We start from the raw sequence: 25,102 nt of genomic DNA on the forward strand, positions 1-25,102 counted from the left end.
TCTCAATTTCCATGTGCTGCAGTGTGCTGCAGGAAGCAGAACTGAACTGAAAGCTCCCAGTCTTAGTCTCTTCTGTGATCTCAGCTCCTGAGAAGCTTCAAGAACTGAGAGAAGCCCTGCGTTACGACTTCCATCTCAGGCATTTCTCATCTGCCAGCTTGCCCTGGAACTAAGCTTCGATGCAGCGTGAGCTGTGATGAGAAGTGACTTAAAAACTACAGATGCTACTCAACGTGCAGGATTTGTGATCACACAAATGCATGCTATTACCTAGGCTGGACACCATTAGTTCACCATTAGTCCCCGGGCTTACAGAACATTTGATTTTACACCCACTTAAGAGGCAGGCTGAGGAACAAGTCAAGACTACAAGGCTTGTATTTAGGATTTGGATGGGGGAATCATAAATTAAAAATCATAAATTAAAAGAGAGAAAGAACACATATTAGATTACTCTAAATGTTAAAAATAGTAAAAGTTTTGTTACCTTCCTAAGCCTAAAATGTCCCCAGTTATCTCTGTGACTTCCTTGAAAGCGTCCAGGGGTTGAACCAATAAGGTAAACACTGAATAAAGTAAAATACAGTAAAATAACATGCAAGTTGTGTTTTGACACCTTAAACCCACAGAATACAGACTAAAATTGACATAAGGAAAGAGTTCAAGGAGCTAATTCGTTTCAGGGCCATGCCTCCTTCATAGTAACTGTTACTCTGAAGTTCATTTTTTTTTTTTTTTTAGCTAAAGCAGTTAAAAGCAGGACACCTGGGTGCTGCGGAAAGAACCACCCCATTGGGAGGGTTAAGGCCTACTACCACTTTGAGGCCTGGTGAGCCATGAGACACCGTGTGCTCACATCTGCTGTCACCCCATTGCCCTCATCAGCACAGTCAAACAGCACCCAGCTCCTTCCCAAGCCCCCCCCCCCCCCCCCCCCCGGATTCCCAACTTATTTGGCTTGCAAGCCGGGAGTCCTTTCACAGCCTGTCATACTGTAAGTGGGGGAGGGGCCACGTACTTGGTTTCAGAGAGATCGTGCTCTCGGATGGTGTCTATCCACTCCTGGAGAGAGGGGTCATTATACGCTGTCAAATAGCTGATGAGGTCAGCTTTGAAATGGGTGCGTGACTCTCCAGACGTGTGGTTTCCCTGGTTGATGCGCGGGTACAAAGGGCTCAACCATATCCTGTGAGGGGAAAAAAAAAGATCTTAACAACTCTTACTGTAACAATGGCCTTGCACAGGTTATGCATTCATCCAAGCAAGGGGTGAATTCTCGCCACTGTCTTTACATGGTGACGGAGGGATTTCTGGCAGGAGGAGACAGATCTGATCACACTGATCCAAAAACTCCCCAACACAGATGTGTTTCTGAATGCTATCTCTTTATGTAAAGCCATGTCCTTATCCAAATTAAGAATCAAAAGCTATTTATACCAAGAAAAATATACATGCAAGTTTATTTTCAATAAGAAAACTCTTTTTTTGTAATGTACATTCTGTAGTGGTTTGAGATATTTTTATATCTTATACTTTCTGGTGCCTAGAATGAGTATGTAGCACATTTAACATGAGCCTCGAACAGCTAAGCCCTTACCAGTGATAAAACATTACATCCTTATCTCATCAATTCCTTTCCCCCAAAGAAACCATGCATTTGCCCTTCTACGACATGCCTATAAGTGGGAAATAACCGCATCTAAGCCCAATAGATACAATACAGTGCGATACAGGTAGATTACAAAAATAGTATGGCTTCAAGCCTCTAGGATTACAAGTTCTTCAAGGGTAAAACCAGATTAAGAGTTCAGCCTCAAAGGGCAGTTGCAAGGAGCCATACGAGGCAATAGGAAAGACAGGCCTGCCTAAGGCTGGAGCCCACATCTGGAGCACATCTGCTTCGAGCTGGCTTTGCCATTGTAGGCAGGCCCTCTAACATCTCTGGGACTTTCTTTGTCTCTGGGTGTAAAGTGATCAGCTAGGCTAGATGTGTGAGGTTTCCTCCCACAGACATCTCTGAGCCCAAGATGAAGGTTCACCAACAGGAACGTTCTGGAGGAGGACCATGGCAGGAAGTAACTTCCTAAACGAGGATACTGAGAAAGGGGGCATTTTAAAATACTTTGTGAAAGAATATGAGAACACTACAGTGGAGCAAACCATTTGAATTTTTGATTTATTTTTAAATAGTTACTTAAAATTTTTTATTTTGTTTTATGTGTGTGTATGCCTGAGTGTAGGTATGTGTACCACATGCATGTACATGTCCACAGAAGCCAGAAAAGGACATTAGAGTCCTTGAACTGGAGTTACAGACAGTTGGCAGCTGCCTGGTGCTGCTGCTAGGAATTACCTTGAATCTTCTGCAAGAGCAGCCAGTGCTCTTAACTACTGAGCTAACTCTCGAACCAACAGATGACATGAAGTGTATGACCTGAATGGGTGTTCAAGCAACGGCCGAGAATGAGCATGGCTGAGGCAGACCACTGATAAAGGGAGACTGCATAAAAAGTGCCTTTAAAGGTTTGTTGGTTTGTTTAAAGGTTTTTGTTTTATTTCTTGTGCATGAACATTTGCATGTGTGTGCAGGGCCTGCAAAGGTCAGAGAAGGGTGTTGGACCCCCGGAACTGCAGGACGCAGCCAGATGGCTGTGAGTTATCATGTGGGAGGTAGACACCAAACCTAGGACCTACACAAGAAGAATGAGTAGCAAGTGCTCTTAGCCACTCGACCATCTCCCCTGTGCCCTTTCGAGGTTTCTTACACATATATTTTATTATCACAACATGAAACCATCAAGTATTAGAGAGAATCAAGAGCAGAAGAAGCACAGAGCAACAGGGACCTATATTAGGGTGGCTGGAGGGAAATGTCACATCTTTCACTTTGAGTCTCTCCTGGCAATCACTTGAGGAGCCTCAGGAAGCACTGTTGCCCATAAATTCAAGTTCACAGCTCCAGAATGAGCCAGAGGCACTGGTGGGGTTCTGAGAGCCACCGAAGACTGGGAACCACCTTCACAAATCTGTTTAGTTTCATAATCCCTGTTTCACTAGGAACACACTTATCTAAACGTTACTTCCTGTTCTGATGGGGTTGCATATGAGTCCCCAGGCCCTGTCAGCAGCTCAGAGAGGCTTGCCTTAAGATCTCCCTGGGCAGTGGGGCAGAGCGGACAAAGGACTCAGACAATCAAGAGAGTCCCATTAGCCAGCACTTGCGAGGCAAAGCAAAAAGGTTAAGAGTACAAGACCAGCTTGGGTTATATAGCTATACAGTCACTTTCCCAAACAGCATGAGTTACATAAAAGATTCTATCTAAAATAAAGAAAAAAAAAAAGAGTTGTGTGTGTGTGTGAGAGAGAAAGGGCTTCTATATTCAGGGGACATGATGATAGAGAAGAGCAACCCCTGCGGCCAAGGTTTTTTAAGAGACAGGGCAGAGACTCCTCGCTCCTGTGGGAGTCAGAATAGCACTACTCTGAGAAGCACAGTTTAAGAGGAACATGGAAAATTGAACCCAGACTCAGGTCAAAGCAGGCCCAGAGGCTGAGCTGGAAGGCTCCTTATTTCAGCTCAACCCACGGGGTTACTGAGGCTCAGAAGCTTGTGAAAGCATGACTGTGTACAGTAGCTCTGTTCCAGACTAGGGCAACAGTGAGATGTGACAAGCAGCAGATGGGAGGTAGAGATAGGAGAATCTCCAGAAACTTGTGGACCAGCTAGCCTGGGGTATATAACAGCAGAGAATAAGACACCCCATGTCAAACAAGGGTGAAGGTGGGGACTGACAGTCTAGGCTGCCATCTAATCTCCACATGTGTGTGGTGGTACATGTGTGCCCAGACTGACACACAAACATAAACACGGTGATTAAACAACCCATCCAAACTTACTTCTCTGCCTTGCCCTCCCCTCCCAGCAGGTGCTCCTCCTCCCACGCAGTGCAGGTAGCACTAAATGAACTCAGGTGGCTTTAAAAAAAAAAAAAAGAGCTTATGACGTCTAGAGGGAAAGTGGTGGGAGTGGACAGGGGACAGACTAGGGGGCAGATTTGATTTAAAGAAAAAAATTATATGGATGTGTGAAATTTTCAAACAATAATAGAGACTTTAACAAATAGATGAATTTTACAAAACACCTGCATGTAACTTAACTATTCCTGTACACCAGTGGTAGTTATGGATGATTTTGCATCAGGCTGTTAACAGTGACTACCTCAGGAGACAGTGGGATGGAGGCCTGGAAGTACTGTGGGGATGGGGGCATGGCTCAGGTAGAGCACTTGCTTTGCATTGAAGGAAAAATAACACACACACACACACACACACACACACACACACACACACACACACAGACTATTTCTGGTATGCCTCTTTCTAGGCACATGGACATTACAAGTAGAAAAACAGAAAGAAAAAGAAGAAATTGAATAGCTTTTGCTTCCGCCCTTTCCCAGCACAAAAGACTGCCATGCAATGCATGGCTCTACGAACCCTTGGGTTTTCTGGTGCCAGTCTTCCCGGATGAGGTTGGAGGTGTGGATGACGACTCGGAGGCCTTCTTCGTAGAGCAAGAGCATCATTTTCCTTCAAAGAGAGTGAGGCGAACAAGGTCATGAACAGCTTTTCAAAGAAACAGATCTCCTAGTGAGAATTTAAGAAAAAGCTGGAAGAATGGTTGGCCTCTCATAATATCCAAACTTTCAATCATCACCAACTCCCCTTCTACACACTGTCTTCTGAAAATCTACAGTGACATGCAGAAAGCCATCTTCCAAAAAGGCTCAGAATATCTGGGGGTCATGAACTCACATCCCTTCCCCCTTAGTATCCGTGGCTATCATTTCACTATGATGACCACAGGGACATCCTTGCCCTGCATTTTGCAAGCAAGGTAGGAGCAGAACCTCCTGCTGTGTAACACGCCAGCATGTTTCAAACAACTGAAATACATACGGCCTGTGTTTAAAGTCTCAGCTCGGGAAGCCTTTGTTTCAGCCTATGGCTGCGTGCACACATGCAGTATACTGAAGGTGTAAAATGAATTTCTTACTGACGGTTGTAGTTAATATTACAAGATGCCCTGTCCTGATCAGAGATGTATTCCATGTGCCATACTTGTCATCACTGTGTATCTGGGCTTGCAGTAAGTCTTCTCTTTTCTCCTCCATGAACTCAAGAGAGACTGGGCTGAGCCTTCTTTCTATTGGGGCTTCTCATATCACTAAGCATATTTTCTTAACTTTATTTCCAGTGAGAGAGAAGAAAAAAAAAATATATATATATATATACACACGAGAGAGTTCTCAATGTGAAGTCTGAGGACCTGAGTCTGTCCTTTAGAAGTCACATGAGCTTTGCTAAACCATTTGGTATGCCTGAGCCTCCTCTTTTCACATGGCTCATGAAGGATCAAGCTCAGCTTAGGGATGATGAAAATGAAATCAAAGTACACAATGTAAAGGTTAAAGACTTGGCAGTCATTCTCTTTTAGTAGCCTCATTTTGTAAGAAGTGCTGGGTGACTTTTATCTGGAGATTGTTCTATCTGTAGATTGTTACTAAGGGACTTTAAGCCCTTTCTCTAGACCTAGAGTGTCATTTCTCAAGACTGAAATTCTTGTCTTGACTTAGTTTGTCAACTCTGCTGAGGCCAAAATGCTTTTACTCCACGTAACTCAGCTGACACGTATGATAACAATGAACCTCTGTTTCTCCCCGAATAAGCCACCCTGAGAGTCTCAGCTAACAGGAGGAGGCACATGAAAGGGAAGGAAACGGGAAGGCATGGTGGCACATGCCTGTACTGTGACTTGGGAGGCTGGGGCAGGAGTGTGCCTGTGAGTTTTGGGCTGGGCTGTGACTGAAGTCTGAGGTGAGGTCCTGCCTCTTAAAAGAAAGGGAAGAGGGGAAGGATAAGGGAAAAGACAGGAACAGAAAAAAAGAAGATACTTAGTCCTTGCCAAAAGGAGTAAGAACTTCAAGCCGGCAGGCAACAAATTAATGCAAGGCTCAAGAAATGACAGCTGCTGAGCCATCTTCTCCGTAGTTATGAAATGGAGTTTCTGAAATCTGGGCAAATTGACACACTCAGTTGCCACATAGCAGTTGATTATAATTAAGGATAAGCCAGCTAGGGATTCATGATAGAAGCTTTACAAATATTTCCATTAATCAAGGCATCAATTACGAGGAAACCATATATCAATGTCAGTGAATCCTATCAAACAGAATTATGAATTAACTTAAGGGGAGACATATTAATCTTTATTCATAGGCAGCATTATGTGTGTTAATAAGATCACAGTTAAAAATACAGGAAGACAAGGAATAGAGATGCACCTTAAAGAGGTGGACCTGCAGTACTGTCCCTGAGCAGTGGGCATGGCAAAAGGGCTACTTTCCAAATGTGAAGGTGGGCTATGAAGAAGCAAGGAAGTACACATGAGGCACCGCCATGTCAGGCACTGTTTTTGGATGCTCTAGCACATGTCAAGAAGAAGTAGTATTCTCATTTTACAATGCAGAATCTGTGGCTGGAGGAAAGGGATTATCGTCTAGGTCTCCAAATGAGCCTGTAGAAGATGACTGAAGTCACATATGCCCACAAGCCAGGGCCCTCTGTGCACTTCTGACATGGCTAGAGGAGGGATGGTGAACATTGTATGCTACTAGAAAATGAGTGGGAGTTGAGGTCCTGGTGAGAAAGACGACAAGCTGGAGAAGTTGGGGAGAAGAAGCATGCCCCTGAAGGCTATGGCTGGCTCCTGCTTAGATGGGGACACTGTCCATTCTGCTGTGTTGCTTTTCCCTATTAATGCTTGAGAGCCATCAGAGTTGCCCGACTCTGGGGAAAACCGAAGAGCTTTTCCATTCTAAAGTCCCATGCAACATACCATGCCTGGGATTGTCGTGCACTTTATAGGTGCTGGATAGAATACATCTAGCGCTTGCTGAGGATGAGCTCTGTAGAAGGAGTGGAATCCTGGCTCTTTCTATGTGCTCTGCACACGGTACCCGGCCAATCGCCTGCTCAGTGCATGCTTGTTCAGGCATGTGCTGTCCCAGGAACTGCCTCACAGTCACTGTGTTAGCTCTAGGTTGGGAAGACAGTCATTTCCCCATCACCACGAGCTGGGGTTTTCTCCTTTTCTACCTCACATATATGCTCTGTGCTTTCAACAAAGGATGAAAAGCTACAAGGACAAAAATGACATCCTCCAGACTTGAGACTCAGTAACATTCTGGTATTTGATGAATAATTTTTGTTGATTTTCAGTGACAGGGGGAATCTTATGAAGACTGGCCTTGAACTCCTGACCTCCCTAAGAGCTGGGATTACAGGCATGTATGTGGCATCATTTCTGGATTGATGAATTCTTAAAATAATAAACAGCCACAATTTCCAGATATGAGCTCGATCCTTTGCAAGATACTGACATTTCAGCAAAGTGTAGACCATGGATACTCTCTAGCTGGGAAGGGTTGTACTGCAATGACTTCTTTGAATTGAGAACTATTAGATTGAACTCATAAAATGTGCATGTGTGAGTGCCTCTAAGAAGCAAGGGATGAATGGGGCAAAGGAAATAATGACATCAATTGGAGCCGTGAGCAAACAGAAACAAATTAAAAACTAAAGTTAAAAATGAGTTCTAGTCCTATTCATCCCCAAGGAAGGTAAACTCATTTACTCTACGTCTCAGTTTTCCCGTGAATGATATTAAAAGAACCTGATAATTTTGACAGGATTAAACAAAGGAGACTTTCTGTCTGCTCGCTCCCTGCTCCATTCACAGTGAAGCACCGCCATGCCAGCTTCTGAGCAGGCCTTCTGAAGCCTCCACTACTTCCCAGGAGTGGCAGCATAACTGGCAGATGACAGCACAAGCTCCCCCGGGGCTTGCTAGCCCAGAGGTACACCGGGGCTTTTCACTTGGAAAACTCAGCATTCAGCACAGACCCCACGGTAGCACGGAAACCTGGCACTGGTGACCTAAAAGTGATCCCAGAGAACCAAGGATGTATTTATCCTGGGGTTTCAGCTAAGGGGAGGAGACAAGGACTTCCTGTTTGGTGACCTGCATTATGGCTAAGCTGCCCACAGTGATGGCAATTTGTATTCTGAGCTGAAACTGGTTGCATTCTGTGAGTTCAGAGCTAGAAAATGAATATTTTATGCATGAGTCAGTACTTGAGTTCACTCTAAATCATCAAATCCTGTTCTTTAACAAGAGCTACCCATTAGGGGTGGTCTGCAGATGTCACCCTATCTACTCAGGACATTAAAGTCAGATAATGGAGCTATTGCTTCGTGGAGAGGCCTAACTGTTTCTACTCTGGCTCCTTTTCACATTACACTAGCAAAAATACTGTTTTATGCACATAAAGTAAAAGAAGCCACAATACTGTCATTTCAGGTCATGGCTTAAGCAGGAGGCAGTGTCAGGCCAGACTGAGGACCAACACTCCCTGCTGGCAGATTGCTTCCTACTGGGGGCAGCAAGCCAACCCCCCTTCCACTACTGGTTTGAAAAGAAGAAGAGGCTTTATCAGTCTTTTGACAAATCCTTTCCAGAGAAATGTGATTTGTAAAAATACTAAAATAAGGACAACCACATTTTGTTTTGCTTTTCTCACTTGTAAAGCCAAATTACTCTAAAAAGACTCAGTGAAACTGCTGCAAAGCCAAGTTAAGAAAAACGGTGTGAGCTGTCATGGTACAATGTGTAAGACAGGAAGGAGAGAGCCAGTTTTTCCTGTCTGCCACTGACATCTCAGAGGAGCCCAGTGGAGCTGGGACAGGCCTTGCAAACTGGCAGCTTTTGGTAAAATTAGTTTTCTGTTAATCAGAGTATGGGGCCGACTAATAATAGACAATTCAATATAACTCATTCTTGCCAAATCATGGAAGTTTTTAAAAGCAGGAGACACCATAAGCACTGACTTGTGACACAGAACTGTATAGAACTACAAGGACCACTCTTGAAATTCTGGCTTCCGGCAGCCAGATGTCGTGAGCAGAAGGTAGAGCCCTCCCAGTCATAGACTCCCTGCTTCCAAGATGACAAACTAAATCTGACATCAGGTCTGAAGGCTCCTTGACTGTGTCCTTTGACCAAATAAATCGGACCTTCCCCCATTTCGTCAGAGTTGCTTACGTGTGGTGTGTTCCAAATGCAATATCCAACTTCGCCTAGGACAGAAAAAAAGTAATTGATTTGAAAGAGTCTCACTTAATGCTTAATATTCATATCTACTGGAAATGAAATGGGGAAGGGATGAAGCCAAAGCTTTAAAAACAGCTGTTTTACTGCCCTCTATTGGACAAACAGAAGGCATGCTTTTACCACAGCATACACGAAGGCTCATTTAAAGCCTCTCTGTCTCTGTCTCTCTCTCTCTTTTTTTGGTTATCCAATATGATTTAATACATACTACATTTTTAATTATAGTAATTATGAGTGAGAGGCACAATTTCTTTAGTTGCCAAAAATAATAAAGTAAATGTGATTCTAAATAAAGCCTAAACTGAGATAGTTGGCTTCTACTGAAAAATTAATATGAACACAGTTTTAAGAACACATTTAAAATAGCATTGAATGCAGTGGCAACATAAAGACATTATAATGTTAAGTTAAAAGAGAAAGGCAGTTAAAGCTGGAAATAAATGATGTCAAATGGCCTTGTATTGCCCAACGACAGTTTTACAAGTAAGGGCAGGTATGCTGAAAGTAGAACACTTTTATCTAACATGTAGCACAGGGAGACCCTGGTCAGGCAGAATGTGCCGAAAGAACAGCCTATGGAATAAACAATGAGCTCAGCGATCATTTAGCAGTACACTACCTGGGCGCAAATCCTGCCTCACAGTCACAAATTTGACTGACTTTGAAAAAAAAAAAACCTTATGTTGTACGATTTTGCTTTTGCCTGATTAAAACAGGCTATTGTTATGAGATGTGGAGCTGTCAGAGGAGGCTAAGAAAATAATGTATATGTGCTTAGGAAAGAGGCCTGTTTGTTGTAAGCAATCACTGTGGCCTCTCCCCACCACCGGGGAAGCACAGGACTGGCTGCCAGGCAGAGATGGACAACAGGAACACCCAAAGTAGGTACCGTACAGTTTGTGGATGCTCCTAACAGCTCCTTGAACTTCGGGGATACATGTATCCCAGCATGCATTTGTGTTTTTTGGCTAGAGAAAAAAGGTATGAACTGTACCTCATGTCTTTAAAATTACAAAATCAGTTATCAGCTGATTTTTTTTTTTTTTGGTACTGAGAAAGAACAGTGGTTAAGAGAACCGGCTTCTAAGGTTAGTTTGGCTACATGTTACATGCTTTCAGGCAAGACTAAGCACAAACAGGGCTGAAAGTATCTTCAGTGGATACTCTTTAATGAGTGCTATTTTTGGCTAATGCACCATCTCTTTCAAATGCTGTAATGAATGCCATTAGCAATCCAGTTTATACACACACACACACATTAGATATAAACAAATGAGAAGTGACAAGGCCAGAATGAGCATCATGGAGTGGACCTTTGTGCCAGACTCACCCTTCAACTCACACATCCAAGCCCAGACCCAAATGTGTCCGTGTCTAGTGAGAGGGACTTGATGGTCATAGGAAGTGAGTGTGTACAAAACGATCAGTGTGCTCACAGATACCAGACTGCTAGTGCACCCCCACCAATCTCTGCCATGGAGGATATCTTGAGAGCAGTCATCTACAAGGCAGGAGGAGAGCCTTCGTCAAGGACTGTGTGGTCTGTACTATGATCCAAACTCTCAGCTTCCTAGGTGTCTGTTATTTAAGCTGCACAGTCCAAACAAATGTCTTCCATCTATAAATGCTGTTATGGTAGCCCAGGTATAGCCCGGAGGCAGGACTCGGGGGAAGTGAGTCCTCACCACCACTGTCACCTCAATTTCCAGCCTTTGCACTAAATATATACCCAGCTGGTTCCTTGATGCATGTGACTACCAGAAAAACTCAAGATGGAAAGGCACTTCAGGAGGACAGGGTGGGGCCACAATTATCTTGCATTTCCCACTTAGAACAGCAGTTCTCAACCTGAGGGTCACGACCCCTTTGGGAGTCAACTGGGTTGCCTAAGACCATTGGAAAACAGAGATATTTACCCTACAATTCATAACAGTAGCAAAATTACAGTTATGACGTAGCAGTGAAAATAATTTCATGGTCGGGGGTCACCACAACCTGAGGAGCTGTAATGAAGGGTCACTGCGTCAGGGAAGGTTGAGAACTACTGATGGACAGTGAGGCTCTCCTGTAAGGGGCTTTGCACAGGTTTGAGAGAATGTGTCCTTATGCCTCCAGTGGCCGCCCTGCTCTCGGGTGCAAGACTCTCTTCTGCGATCAGTTGCTGTTGTCTGAGGACTCTTTAATCATGGGCTCTCAGGAGTCCTGCAGCAGTTTACTTTTTGTAACCTCTTCTGTTGGTGGAAATCAAATCGAGCAACAGAACTTTAGGTAAACGGAGGCATAAAGATACCTCAGTGCATAAGATGAACTACAACACCTTTTGTGGAAGAGGATTTACTTAATGATACTGAAGGTGGAACCCCAGGCCTTGTGGATACTAGACTAGCACTCTGGCACTGAGCTACACCCACAATCCAGAATGCATGGTTTGAAGCTTCAGTGATATGATGTGCAATGGGTTGAATCAGAAAAAAAAAAAAAAAAATGCAGTGAGGTGTTTAAATCCGAACCAATTGTTTTCTCTTAAAACAAACAAACAAACAAACAAACAAATAAAAAACAAAAAACACAGATTTAGAGCTGGAAGAAGCATAATCAAAACTCTCATATCGTGAGTGAAGAAAGACAGCCTAGAAGGACAATTGCAAAGAAAAGGATCCAGATATCACATCTCTGCTTTAAGAGCGGAAATCCTGGTGTGTACACATCGTATGTGGTACATGCAGTATACACAACCACGCACGTGATTGCGGTCAGAGGCTGACTTCCTGTGCTCTTGAGAAAGAGCCTCTCACTGAGCCTGAAGACAGGCTGGCGGCCAACAAGCCCCAGGGCTCTTCCCCTCTCAGAATACTGGGGTTACAGGTGTGCATGTGGCTTTTAAAGTGGGTGCAGGGATTAAACTTGGGTCCCCAAGCTTGTGTAGGAAGTACTTCTAGCCAGGCCAAAACCAGACACCTTGCACCCCCTTTACTACAGTGAAGACCGGGAGGGAAAACTGTAGCCGTGTTTCACTATGGCTCCTTGAGAATGGGTGGTAATCACGCTGATAGGCAAGAAACAGTGAATATTCTACCTGCTACTTTACAGTTAAAGAGAGAAAAGAGTTTTAGAAATTCCCCTTAATCCCTTTGCTTCCTATTTGTCTGCTTGTTGCTCAGGAATCTCTAAAAGACATCCTTTTAGACATGGAGGATAAAGGAACTGCTATACCATGCCCAAGACCCATCAGTCATTCTGCAGGCTGACTACCGAGCAGAGGGCAATCATGGTCACTTGAGGTCACTGAGCTGGGATCTCAGTTTCTAGGCAGGCTTTTTGTTTATTTGTTGTTGTTGTTGTTTCAGACAGGGTTTCTTTGTGTAGCCTTGACTGTCCTGGACTCACTTTGTATAGACCAGGCTGGCCTCAAACTCATAGAGATCTGCCTGCCTCTGCCTCCTCAAGTGCTATGGGTCTCTATATTTCTCTGGCTTACGTGAAAAAGAACTTAGGACAATTAAAGTGTCAGTGGCTAACAGAAGTCACAGGTGTCACAGAAGCACATAATCAGCTGCGTTCAGAGAAAGGGATCCAAAGCCATTGGACTGCATCAGGAAAACAGGCCCATACTGAAATCCAGGTTGCAAGAAGCACAGGACAAACCAAGCACAACCGAGAGCTGGCTGGCCCTAGTAGAGATGTTGCACTGAGTACAAACAACGGTGGAGAAAGCTTAGCTCTGAGACGCCCTACAAGAATAGGACAGCCGGCCTCAAACACAGGAATCTTTGCCAGCAAGAGATGACCTGTGCTGTGTTGTCCCAGAAAGCAGGAAATCTGGACCAACATGTAGCAGCCCCTAGAAGGAAGACCTCAAATCAAGATAAAGAAAACAGTCTTCCTGACATGGGTGTCCCTGCTTAATGGAGAGTTTCCTCAGGAGTGTTTAAGCCACAGTAAGACATGTTAAGTATCTGTTGGTAACACTAAAGAGGGAATGGCTGCCGTGAGGGAGGATGGATCCAAAGACTCGCAGACTGAGCCTGAGGTCAAGGCGGGAGGCAGCTTACCTGGCAGAGGGAAATGTTTGCGTAGGGCTTTGCCTGGGCGTGTAAGTGTGCCTTGGCTTCTCTCTTATCACCGTGCACAAGCAGGATTGGTTTCTTCCTAGAAAGAGATCAGAAAATGTGTAAGATGCATTGTTCGAAAAGCTGGCTTCTTTTGTTTCGGACCACGAGCTGCCCGGTCATTGGTTTCTGGCCACTCAGCAAGGTACAGGCTTGCTAACAGGAAGCTGGTCAATGAACTAAAGCCCTGAATTCACTGCACATTTCCTGATTCTAAAGACTATAAAAATGTTCTTTAGGAACATATTAAAAAGACTCTCCCTGTTTACTTATTCTGAGACAAGGTCTTGAGACATAGTGCAAGTTGGCCTTAACTCGATGCATTGTCCACACTAACCTTCCATAGCCTCTCCAGTGCTGGGATACGGACACAAGCCACCAGACCTGGCTTTAGAAAGGTTTTTTAAGAGATACTTTATCTTCAGTTAATCCTTAGAAATCAATGTATCCTTACAAACTCTTCTCAGACAAGAAAAATAGGAGTCTTCTCCAACAAGCATCCTAACAAAATAAACAGCTGCGGCCACACCTTGTTATACCTCGGCAGGCATGAGAGGCAACATTCCAATGGAGACCATCGCTGTGCTCGCCCATTCAGAGGTACTGTCTGGCTGCCTCACGCCCACGTTAGCTTTGCTCCAGCAGGACTGGCATACAAAAGGACGAAGCACACATTCCTAGTGCTTTTCTACTTAGAGACGGTGCGGCTAGCAAACCACACAGAGAGGAATGCAAGACGTTAGTGTCACAGGTCATTCAAATATCAAGTCACCAAGCATTAAGGACGGATGTCGACGCGCTCATTCAGGCCTTCAGACTTACTGTTCTGTGGACTACTACAGAAGGGCAACACCTGGATGCAGCGAGAGGCAGGCCCTCACACCTGTGGTGTTTCACAATGTAATTATGGGTGTTTCTTGAAGTTGTCATTTACTCATTCTTTAGCCTTGTAGTATCGTCACAACTCTCCCAAGATGCATTTGGTAACAAGGGGTAGAGAAAAGGACCTTATCCTTTGACTTTGGCTTCTCCGTAACAAAGCACCACAAACCAAGTGGCTTATACCACAAAAATCTGGGATGCCACACTTCTGGAAGCAGTAAACCTGAGATCTGGTGCTCGCAGCCTGGGGCCAGCATACTGGCTCCTGAAGAGGACTGAGGAAGAACCAGGCCTCACTCTGGCTTGGGGGGGGGGGCGGGGAAGGAGGCAGACTTAACCACTGTTTGGCTTACAGTTCACACTCTCCTTTTGTCTTCCATCTTCTCTGTCTCTGTGTCCAACTTCCTCCTTTTTATAAGGATGCCAGCATGCTGGATTACTGGCTGCCTGCTGAGGTCAACTCAGCTTGGCTCATGAATTCTATAAAGACCTGACCTATAAATATAGTCTCATGCAGAGGTACTAAGGCTTGGAAATCCAAAGCATCAGTTCAAACCATAAGAGGCAGGAAAGGAATTATAGCCTACACTTTGTTAATACTGTGAAAGGTGACATTTGATTTCAAGGTCCTTGAGAAGCAAGGAAAAAGAAGCGGAAAGCAACAGTGTAACAACACTCAGGAACCAGGTGGAGGCAACATCCAAATTAGCCCCATGTACCCAGTCTCCCTTTTCCTAGCAAATCCCTTATTGCATGTAAGACAAGCTGGGCTCAGTTAGAAGACCACATATCTAGCCTTAGAGATGGCAGTGTCATGTGAGCTCTGTTCTATAAAAGAGACTCAGGACCAGCCAGAACAGCTCAGAGCGGCATGGATGGAGGAGTCATCTTTTCTCCTCCTTCCTGCTACCTGGAAGACAGACAAGACGGCTGGAGCTTAGGCTGCTATCCTGGACCATGAGGTAACTCTATGAAGTCAAAACACTAGGACACTAGGATGGTAGGATGGATTGATAGAAAAGGGGGGTGGCTAGGTCAAAGAAAATCTGTGGTACTCTCTGTAGATACAGATACCTACCATTTGTGGTTGGAAAAAAATTTTTTTTATATTAGTTACAGTTTATTTACTTTGTATCCCAGCTGTAGTCCCCTCCCTCATTCCCTCCTAATCCTACCCTCCCTCCCTCATCTCCTCCCTGCCCCTCTCTAAATCCATTGATAGGGGAGATCCTCCTCCCCTTCCATCTGACCCTAGTTTATCAGGTCTCTTCAGGACTAGCTGCAATGTCCTCCTCTGTGGCCTAGCAAGGCTGCTCCTTCCTGGGGGGTGGGGGTTTTAGGTTATATCCATGCATGGTCCTTGGTTGAAGATACAGTCTCAGAAAAGACCCCTGTGCCCTGATATATTTGGTCCTTGTGGGGCTCCTGTCCTCTCCAGGTCCCCCTTCTTTCATATGATTCCCTGCACTCTGCCCAAGGTTTGGTTATGAGTCTCATCATCTGCTTTGGTACACTGCTAGGTATAGTCTTTCAGAGGCCCTCTGTGGTAGGCTCCTGTCCTGTTACTTGTTTTCTCCTACTTCCAATGTCCATCCCATTTGTCTTTCTAAATGAAGATTGATCATTTTACCCTGGGTCCTCTTTCTTGTTTATCTTCTTTAGGTGTACAGATTTTAGTATATTTATCTTATCTTATAGGTCTAGTGTCCACTAATAAGTGAGTACATACCGTGAATGTCTTTCTGCTTCTGGGATACTCATTCAGGATGTTCTTTTCTAGATCCTACCATTTGCCTGCAAATTTCATGGTTTCCTTGTTTTTCATTGCTGAGTAGTATTCCATTGTGTAAAAGTACCACAATTTCTGTATTCATCCCTCCGTTGATGGATATCTGGGTTGTTTCCAGGTTCTGGCTATTATGAATAAAGCTGCTACGAACATGGTTGAGCAAATGTTCTTCTTATGTACTTGAGCATCTATTGGATATATGCCTAAGAGTGGTATAGCTGGATCTTAACGAAGCACTATTTCTAATTGTCTGAGAAAGCACCAGATTGATGTCCAAAGTGGTTGTACAAGTTTATATTCCCACCAGCAATGGAGGAGGGTTTCCTTTTCTCCACAACCTCTCCAGCATGTGTTGTCATTTGAATATTTGATCTTAGCCTAAGGTAAAATCTCAGGGACGTTTTGATTTGCATCTCCCTGATGGCTAAGGACGCTGAACTTCTTTAGGTGTTTCTCTGCCATCTATATTCCTCTATTGAGAATTCTCTGTTTAGTTCTGTTCCCCATTTTTTAATTGGATTGCTTGATTTGTTCCTTTTTAACTTCTTGAGTTCTTTATATATTCTGGATATCAGCCCTTTGTCAGATATAGGGTTGGTAAAGATCCTTTCCCAGTCTTTAGGCTGTCGTTTTGTTCTGTTGACAGAGTCTTTTGCTTTACAGAAGCATTTCAGTTTCATGAGGTCCCATTTACTGATTGTTGCTCTTAGAGCCTGTGCTGTTGGTGTTGTGTTCAGGAAGATGTCTCCTGTACCAATGAGTTCTAGGCTCTTCCCCACTTTTTCTTTTAACCAATTTAGTGTGTCTGGTTTTATGTTGAGGTCTTTGATCCACTTGGACTTTAAGTTTTGTGCAGTGTGATAAATATGGATCTATTTGCATTTTTCTGCATGTAGACATCCAGTTGGACCAGCACCATTTGTTGAAGATGCTATCTTTTTTCCATTATATGGCTTTGGCTTCTTTGTCAAAAATCAAGTATTCATAGGTGTGTGGATTCATTTCTGGGTCTTCTATTCATTTCCACTGATCCACCATTCTGTTTCTATGCCAATACCATGCAGTTTTTATTACTATTGCTCTGTAGTGCAACTTGAGATCAGGGATGGAGTTACCTCCAGATGATCTGTTGTTGTACAGGATTGTTTGAAAATCTAAAGAAAATGGACAATTTTCTTGATAGATTCCATCTACCAAAATTAAGTCAAGATCAGGAAGAAAGATTGAATAGTCCTATATCCCCCAAGGAAATTGAAGCAGTCATCAATAGTCTCCCTTCCAAAAAAATCCATGGGCCAGATGGTTTCAGCACAGAATTCTACCAGATCTTCAAAGAAGTGCTAACTCCAATTTTCTTCAAACTATTCTACTAAACAGAAACAGAAGGAACATTACCAAACTCATCCTGTGAAGCCAGTCACCTTGATACCTAAACCACACAAAGACCCAACAAAAAAAGAACTTCAGATCTATCTCTCTTATGAACATTGATGCAAAAATACTCAATAAAATACTTGCAAACCGAATCCAAGAACATGTAAAAGACCATGACCAAGTAGGCCTCATACCAGGCATGCAGGGGTGGTTCAACATACGGACATCCATCAATGTAATCCACCATATAAACAAACCGAAGGAGAAAAACCACATGGTCATCTCCTTAGATGCCGAAAAACATTTGACAAAGTCCAACACCCATTCATGTTTAAAGTCTTGGAGAGATCAGGGATACAAGCACATCCCTAAACATAGTAAAAGCAATATACAGCAAGCCTATAGCCAACATCAAACTCAATGGAGAGAAACTTAAATCAATCCCACTGAAATCAGAGAGAAAGCAAGGCTGCCCACTCTCCATATCTCTTCAACATAGTACTTGAAGTCCTAGCTAAAGCAATAAGACAAGTAAAGGCGATCAAGGGGATACAAATTAGAAAGGAAGAGGTCAAAGTGTCACTATTTGCAGATGATATGATAGTATATATGAGTGACCCCAAAATTCAACCAGAGAACTCCTTCAGCTGATAAACACCTTTGGTAATGTGGCTGGATACAAAATTAAATAAAAAAAACCAGAAGCCCTTCTGTATACCAAAGACAAAAGGGCCGAGAAAGAAATTAGGGAAACAACACCTTTCACAATAGCCACTAATCACATAAAATACCTTGGTGTGACTCTAACCAAGCAAATAAAAGCCTGTTCAAAAAAACCTTCAAGTCTCTAAAGAAAGAAATTGAAGACGATATCAGAAGATGGAAAGATCTCCCATGCTCATGGATTGGTAGGATTAACATAGTGAAAATGGCCATTCTGCCAAATCCAATCTACAGATTCAATGCAATTCCTATCAAAATACCAACATAATTAGTTACAGACCTGGAAAGAAAAATTCTCAACTTCATATGGAGAAACAGAAAAAAAAAAAAAAAAAAAAAAAATTCAAGCTACTGTTATTTTGAATTTTCTGTTACTATGAAACTATAGCGGATGCTCTTTTATTCTGTCAAATACAAACCTTTGTGTGGCAAAGCTGCTGGGAAATCTCTACATTTTACTCTCTCTAATGACAAAGGTTTCTGCAATGATGCCTTAAATACATCAAGGACTTGATGAAGCTGTCATTCGTCTTTTTTATTTTATCTTTTCCAGTGTGTTTTCCTCCATCCCGTTTACTGTGAGTGGATTCTGCACAAGTCTGTGTTATGAACACAAATGGCTTGTGTCACCATGCGTGGCTACATTTACTTGGTCTGCACTGCTTCACAGGAGGCTGAGGGGTTGCAGAGGCAGCACTGAACGCCTAGCTGCATGTCAGCTTGTGCAAAGGAAGGTCATGATCTCCTTTCCTAACTCCAGAGATAACTCTGGAAGAATGATTTGGTTTGGCTTATGGAGCTCACTGGAAAAGAATAGCTTTGATGTGCTGAGCCAAGGGAGGCACGCTGGCCTCATGTACCATGAAGATACCACGAGAGACGACTCTTTCCTTCACACTAACTTTGCTCATGAAGTCCTGTTACTTGAGTTGGAATTCGTCCTCATCTACTTCTGGACAGAGCAAACTGGAAAATGCTTAAGTCTGTGGAAAGAATGCATGTGACTGAATAGGTCAAACAGGTTGTTCTCAGCAGAGGCGGTGGGTGACTTATTTGGAGAGTGTTTGCATTGCACACATGAAGACCTGAGTTTTGTCTCCAGAACATGTAAAAGATGCCAAGCATGGTGGTGTGCACTTGCAATCCAAAAAAGAACCTGTCTCGAAAAATGAATAAAATATAAAAGAAGAGAGGAGGGGGAGGAGATGGCTCCTGAAGATCAACACTTAATGCCCATACGCATGTACACACACACACAGACACACGCCCACACACGTATATACATGCACAAAATGCTGTTCTCCAAAACCCAGTGTTTTCTGTCTACAATGACGCCACGTGAAATATGAAGAAAAGATGGATGGGCAGTCTGAGAAGTGCAAGCCCCGCTGCCTGAGCGTCTGGCATCCCAGGACTCACCTGAATTCTGCCGGATACTGTTTTATAAGCCAGGCCACATCAAAGCAGTAGTTAAACTAGACAGGGAAAAAGAAAAGCAAGTAAGCCACACGTCTGTTCACAAGAACCATTATTAGACTGAAAGACTTTCTAAAGCGACCATGTGATACAGTGTTCGCAAACAGTCAGGTGTGCTGCAGTATGCAAAATCAAGTTCATCTTGGTAAAACATTTGGTTAAAGGAACCTGCATAGATGGAGCCAAATGTCCAGAATAGGTTCTCAGGGCATTATCTGCACATACTTTGGCAGATTGGTTTCTATTTGTCAGTGCTGTTCTGACATTATTTCTGGTCCGGGCTCACAGTTTCCCTGTGGTGTCAGAGACAAAGGTCCCAGGACTTTTAGGAAAGGCCATTTCCTTCCAGCACAACTTATCAGGCGGCCTGGTACTCTCTCACTTGTTCATAGTTAGTACCTACTGACCACAAGTTCCACAGAGGTTTTATTTACCGGGAAGCCTCCTATTAACGCCTGGCCAATCCTGGCACAGGAGCTCACGTCTAGCTGAGCCAGAACGCAGATGCACCACATTAAGTTTGGGTCTAGAGATCAAGGTCACATCATACAGGAAGGTGGTGCATTTGCTTGCTTCAGGAACAACATCCTTTTTCCTGACTAGTCTGGACCATTAGTGATGACCTGTCAGCACCAAGAAACCAGCTCAGCGCAGCAGGAGCCGTATATTTCACTCACTCCTTTCTGGTCAGTGCAGAGCATCCATTTTTCTAAAGTGCCTCAAATCTGACTTGGTCTTCACCATGCCACCCACCCTTCCTCAGGGGGCTGCACCAGCATCCAGCCAGGTTGGAAGCATCTCTCAAAGTCTTTCAGATAGGAACATGCACAGTGACTTCTTGGCTAGACTTCATGGCCTGATCAAGAGTCAGGTGTCTTCTGTTGGTGGCCCCCATGGTCTACACTGCAGGGGCCAAGTGAGAGGCTGCCGCACGTGGATCCTGCAATATGGCCAGGCTCTAGGCAGATGCCAGCTTAGGGTACACTGTATAGGACCGAGAAGCCCATCTGCTGTCACATTTTCTTATAAAGTTGTTTAACTATCTGTCTCTCATTACCTGAAGAAAACACAATTTACCATAAACTCACCTGAGCTGAGGAGACAAGTGTCCCAAAGAGAGGAGATAAAATATCTACAAAGACAAGACAAATCAATTCTCAGATACAAAAAAAAAAAAAAAATCCTCTAGATTTCATAACACAATAACTGTGCTTTTCAGCAGCTAGTGACAGTCAAGGAATAAGCAGGTAAGCTACAAGGCTAGATAATTTTCTATAAAGCCATGAAAACATTTCCTTATACTGCTGGGCGAGGTGGTGCATGCTTATAATCCCAGGACTTGGGGAGGCAGAGGCAGAGGCAGAGGCAGAGGCAGGAGGATCTCTGTGACTTTGAGGCCAGCCTGGTCTACAAAGCAAGTCCAGGACAACCAAGGCTACACAAGAAACCATGTCTCAAAAAAACCAAAACCAAACCAAAAAAAAAAAAAACAAAAAAAAAACAAAAAAAACTTATTATACATTTTTTGACAAACTTGAATGCAAAATTAAAATAAAAAACTTAAGTCCTGGATGGCTACTCAAATTTAGACTGTTTATGCATCATTCATGACACCCATTTTAATTCCTGAACCTCTGAATCCTTCTTTTCGTACTATATAAATCCCCAATGCTGCTCCCCTGTAGCCAGAGAGCTTGCTTCCTACAACAGAATATTTACATCCTTAGTACTCTAGGTCAGCTCGGGACATCTCACTTGGTTCCTCTCCAGCCTCACTTTGGACAGGTTAGAAAGGGCACTGTTAGCTAACCATACCATAATAACGCCATGTTTTACCTATACAGACCTTCTTAGGGGATAGACACTGTTCTTAGCACTTTCTGTGTAAAAATTATGCCAAAGGTGGGGGTGGTGAGCTAAGGTGTTATTCTTCCTTTCTGGGAGTCTCAGGAGGTGGCTGGGTGTGGCCACACAGCTGAAAGGGCCAGAGTTAAGGTTGGATTCAGAATGTATGCCTCTGGCTGCCAGTACCTACTGAGGTGCCTTGGAGAAGGAAGTGGGCTAGTTCACTTATGCTTCCTGTCCTAGTCACTTGTGTTTCCTGTCCTCTAGACACTGAGCTCGATGCTCATGTACAGAGCGTTTGAAAAAGCAAAAACGACTAGCAAGGAAGGTCCTTCTCCTTTTGAGAGCAGCAGAGTTAGGAGATAAGCAGCAGCGTAGTCTTCTAGCTGGCCCCTGTCTGCATCTTTGGCTGTTTAAACTTCCAGGGCCCGTCTTCCAGGGTCCACTGGAGGGCCTCTGCCTGTCCTCCGTGAGATCTAGAGAACCCATAATTACAACTAGTGTTAGCAGGATACATCAACGAGCATGGGTTTAGACTCAAGAAGGACTGGATTCAAGTGTGTGTGGCTCTACCATTTAACAGCCTTGTGACCTAGGATAAGTGATTTAACTTTTTGGAACTGCTGATCTGACGCATGTCCAAGGACATCTGGTCCTCTTATTGGGCTGCTCTGACAATTAAAATGTATGTAAAACCCTCATGATGCCATCTCCCCCACACCAAAACTCTTGGTGCTGTCAGCCATGTCATTACTATTATATTACTTCCCAGACTCCTCTGTTTCCTATGTCAGCCTCCCCCGGACAAAGCAAAACCACTGGCAACTATCTCATATATCTTGGATACCTACATAAGAGATGCTCAGAAATTTGTAGAGCTGGACTTACTACTATGGAATTAAACCCACCAACATTCACGCCCCATACAGGAGAAGATGGCGTACTATCATACATACATTTGGTACATAAAAACTATGCCGAGAATAATCATAATCTGGGTCATGAATATAAGCCAGAGAAAAACGTTAATGTGAAACAATGCTCACTGTGTCTGTCTGCCATGGGGATGCATGCCCTGCTCACTTCACCTACTCCTCTGTTCTGAATCCTCTTCCCGTACCATCTCAACTACAGAGCAGATGAGTGGCAAAGGAAGGGATCTGTGCCGCCTGAGTCCACATCCTCCGCGGTTCCTCCATGGCATGCAGAGAACCACTTGAGACCCTGCTCTGTCTCCTACCTGAAGCATCCATATTTTTGCTTCTCTGTTCTAGGAGCAAAAACCGAGCTTTCATGAAGAGGTTCTCAGACATCACTGAACACTGTCACTCCCTGGAGGCTTAGGGAAAGCACAGGTGGCAGGCCCTGACCACCAAGAGTTTGACTTGATGACTCTAAAATAGGGCTGAGAACTGGCATTTCTACGGTCTGGGTGATTCTGATGCTGTGGCTCAGGGACATACTGAACCACTATGAAGTTTATAACACTTAACAGCGCCGCCAATCAAGTTTACTCTTCACTTTCGGAGTTAACCAATTCTAAGCACCATGCCAGGCATTACTAGGGGCTGAGCTTGGGGGCTTGAGAGGCACCCTTTGAATGCCACCTCTCAAACAGTTTGCTGTCACACACACTCAGGGTAAACTACCCTCCCACCAAGTAGTTAGATAGGGTCTTAGAGGCCATTCTGAGCTGTGCCTTTTGCTTTACCAAGAGGGAAACGTCTCCTAAAAGCCGTTATCCTTACCCTTGATGTGGAGGGCTTTGGAGTTGTACTTTGCCTTAATCCCTGAGACTCTAGTGAGGTAAAACTGGAAGGGGTTCCCTTTCTCCAGCATGTCCCAGATGTCCTGGCCTTCCCCTGAGGTCTCGTACTCGTTGTCTGCCCCTTGGGGCCTGGGGCTGGCAGGAGGGCTAAGATCTACAACTTTCTGGGCAGCAGTCATGCCGGGCGAGGAGACCCGTTCCTCCTCTTGAACTGCCGACCTCGTAGGCCGTTCCCGCTGGGTCTCTGGCTGCTGTTCATCGTCGCTGCTGGACAGACACCACCCGAGACTTTCTGGGGAGTCTCTCTTCTGCTTCTTGGGGGCTGACGCCGAGTCTGCGTTGCTGAATCTCACAGGTGAGATCTGTCTCTTGTGTGCGGCCCTGCGGGCCTCTGAGCAGGTGTACAGGGGCTCCTTCGGCGCTCCCTGCGCAGCCTGGGAGACACAGGATGTGGACGGCGGGTCAGTGTTAGGCTTGTCATCCTCACTGTCGTCGCTGCTGGATACTGTCCACTTCCCATAGCTGCTTTCCTGAGGCATTCTACTTCTGAAAAGAAGGGATGGAGATGTTACTTACCAGGCCTTTTCGGCTCTCAGATTCCTGGTCAGATCGGGGACTGTAATACAAGCAGGACTTCTGTTCCCAGAGGCTGAGCCACTTACCTAGTACCATGTGCAGCTGACAGACTAAGGAAAGTATCCTAGCCACCATCTCCTTGTTGTCTCTCAAACTAGATCTTGGTCTTAGAATGACTAGGAAAGGGAACTAAGGTTCAGGCCATCTGAAGGAACTTTTGATTAATTCTGACCATATATATATATAAAATTTTGGTGTTTTGGAAACTGACCTTAGGGGCCTTGAGCTTGCAGGCAAGCTTGCCATTATATATATATATATATATATATATATATATATATATATATATATATTTGCTTTTGTGTATATGGACATCTATATGTTAGGGGAGTGGTATGTGTGTGGCATGGTGCAGAGGTCAGAGGACAATTTACAGGAGTCTATTCTTTCCTTCTTCCACACAGAACTTAGGACTTGAACTCAAGTCATCAGGCTTGATAGCGAGTGCCTTTACTCACTGGACCAATTAACTGGCTCAGATATAAATCTATTATTTGTTGGGGGGAAGGGTACAAATGGAGGTCAGTGAATAAATTGAGGGAGTCCGTTCTCTTTCTCCCATGTGGGTCCCAGAGACTGAACCCAGGAGTGTCAAGCTTTGCAGCACCTTTACTTTCTGTGCCATCTTGCTGGCCTACACTCCAATTTTTAAAGTGAAAGTAGAATTTACAAAAGTCTATTCCCTCATGTGCAGGCGCCCACAAGACTTCACTAAATCTTACTTTCCCAAAGCCAGGCACTTACATTAGCTGATGACCACTTCTGTGTGTACACAGTCTACAAGCATGCCACGAGGACCAACTACGTTCAGGGCATCATCTTACCGACCATGCCGGCACTCAAACTACTGAAACCTGCAGGTAAGCATTTGTACTGAAGCCAATCACTTTTAGTTTCCAAACCACACCGTTGGTCTAATTTACACTCCCTTGCTTTCAGAAAAGAAAAATATAGGATATATGCACTTTTGGCATGAATTGCAAAATGCATTCAGCCAAACAGGAGAGGGCTAAGTAGGTTTTCCAGCGGCTCCCTAAGGTGATGCCTTTAACAGGGTAGTCCGAAACTCTGAGGAAAACTGAAATAAATATTCAGAAATGTGTGCTCCTACGGCCTGGGTGTCCTCAAAGCTTGTTTCACAGCTGAAGAGGATGCATGATGAGTGGGGTACACCAAGATACCAAGCAGTACACCACAGCACTTGTGACCCTCGCCAGCCAAAAATAAATAAATAAATAAATAAATAAATAAATAAATAAATAAATAAA

General features: G+C 44.1%; 1 protein-coding gene across 2 annotated transcripts in view; it reads right to left on the reverse strand.

Moving 5' to 3' along the window:
• Tdp1 (tyrosyl-DNA phosphodiesterase 1) overlaps positions 1–25,102 on the reverse strand; it is a 77,298-nt gene that overhangs the window by 46,272 nt on the left and 5,924 nt on the right. For both annotated transcript variants that reach the window (XM_055593265.1, XM_055593264.1), the window contains exons 2-9: positions 23,179–23,744; positions 20,674–20,717; positions 19,529–19,584; positions 13,285–13,381; positions 9,164–9,198; positions 4,498–4,590; positions 1,019–1,186; positions 488–566 (exon numbers count right to left, since the gene is read on the reverse strand). In XM_055593265.1, coding sequence (XP_055449240.1) covers positions 488–566; positions 1,019–1,186; positions 4,498–4,590; positions 9,164–9,198; positions 13,285–13,381; positions 19,529–19,584; positions 20,674–20,717; positions 23,179–23,737 — 1,131 coding nt within the window. In that variant the 5' untranslated portion in view covers positions 23,738–23,744. The remainder of the gene's footprint in view (positions 1–487; positions 567–1,018; positions 1,187–4,497; positions 4,591–9,163; positions 9,199–13,284; positions 13,382–19,528; positions 19,585–20,673; positions 20,718–23,178; positions 23,745–25,102) is intronic.

Source organism: Psammomys obesus, unplaced genomic scaffold, assembly GCF_907164565.1.
Source record: "Psammomys obesus unplaced genomic scaffold, mPsaObe1.curated_primary_1811, whole genome shotgun sequence".
NCBI classification, from domain to species: domain Eukaryota; kingdom Metazoa; phylum Chordata; class Mammalia; order Rodentia; family Muridae; genus Psammomys; species Psammomys obesus.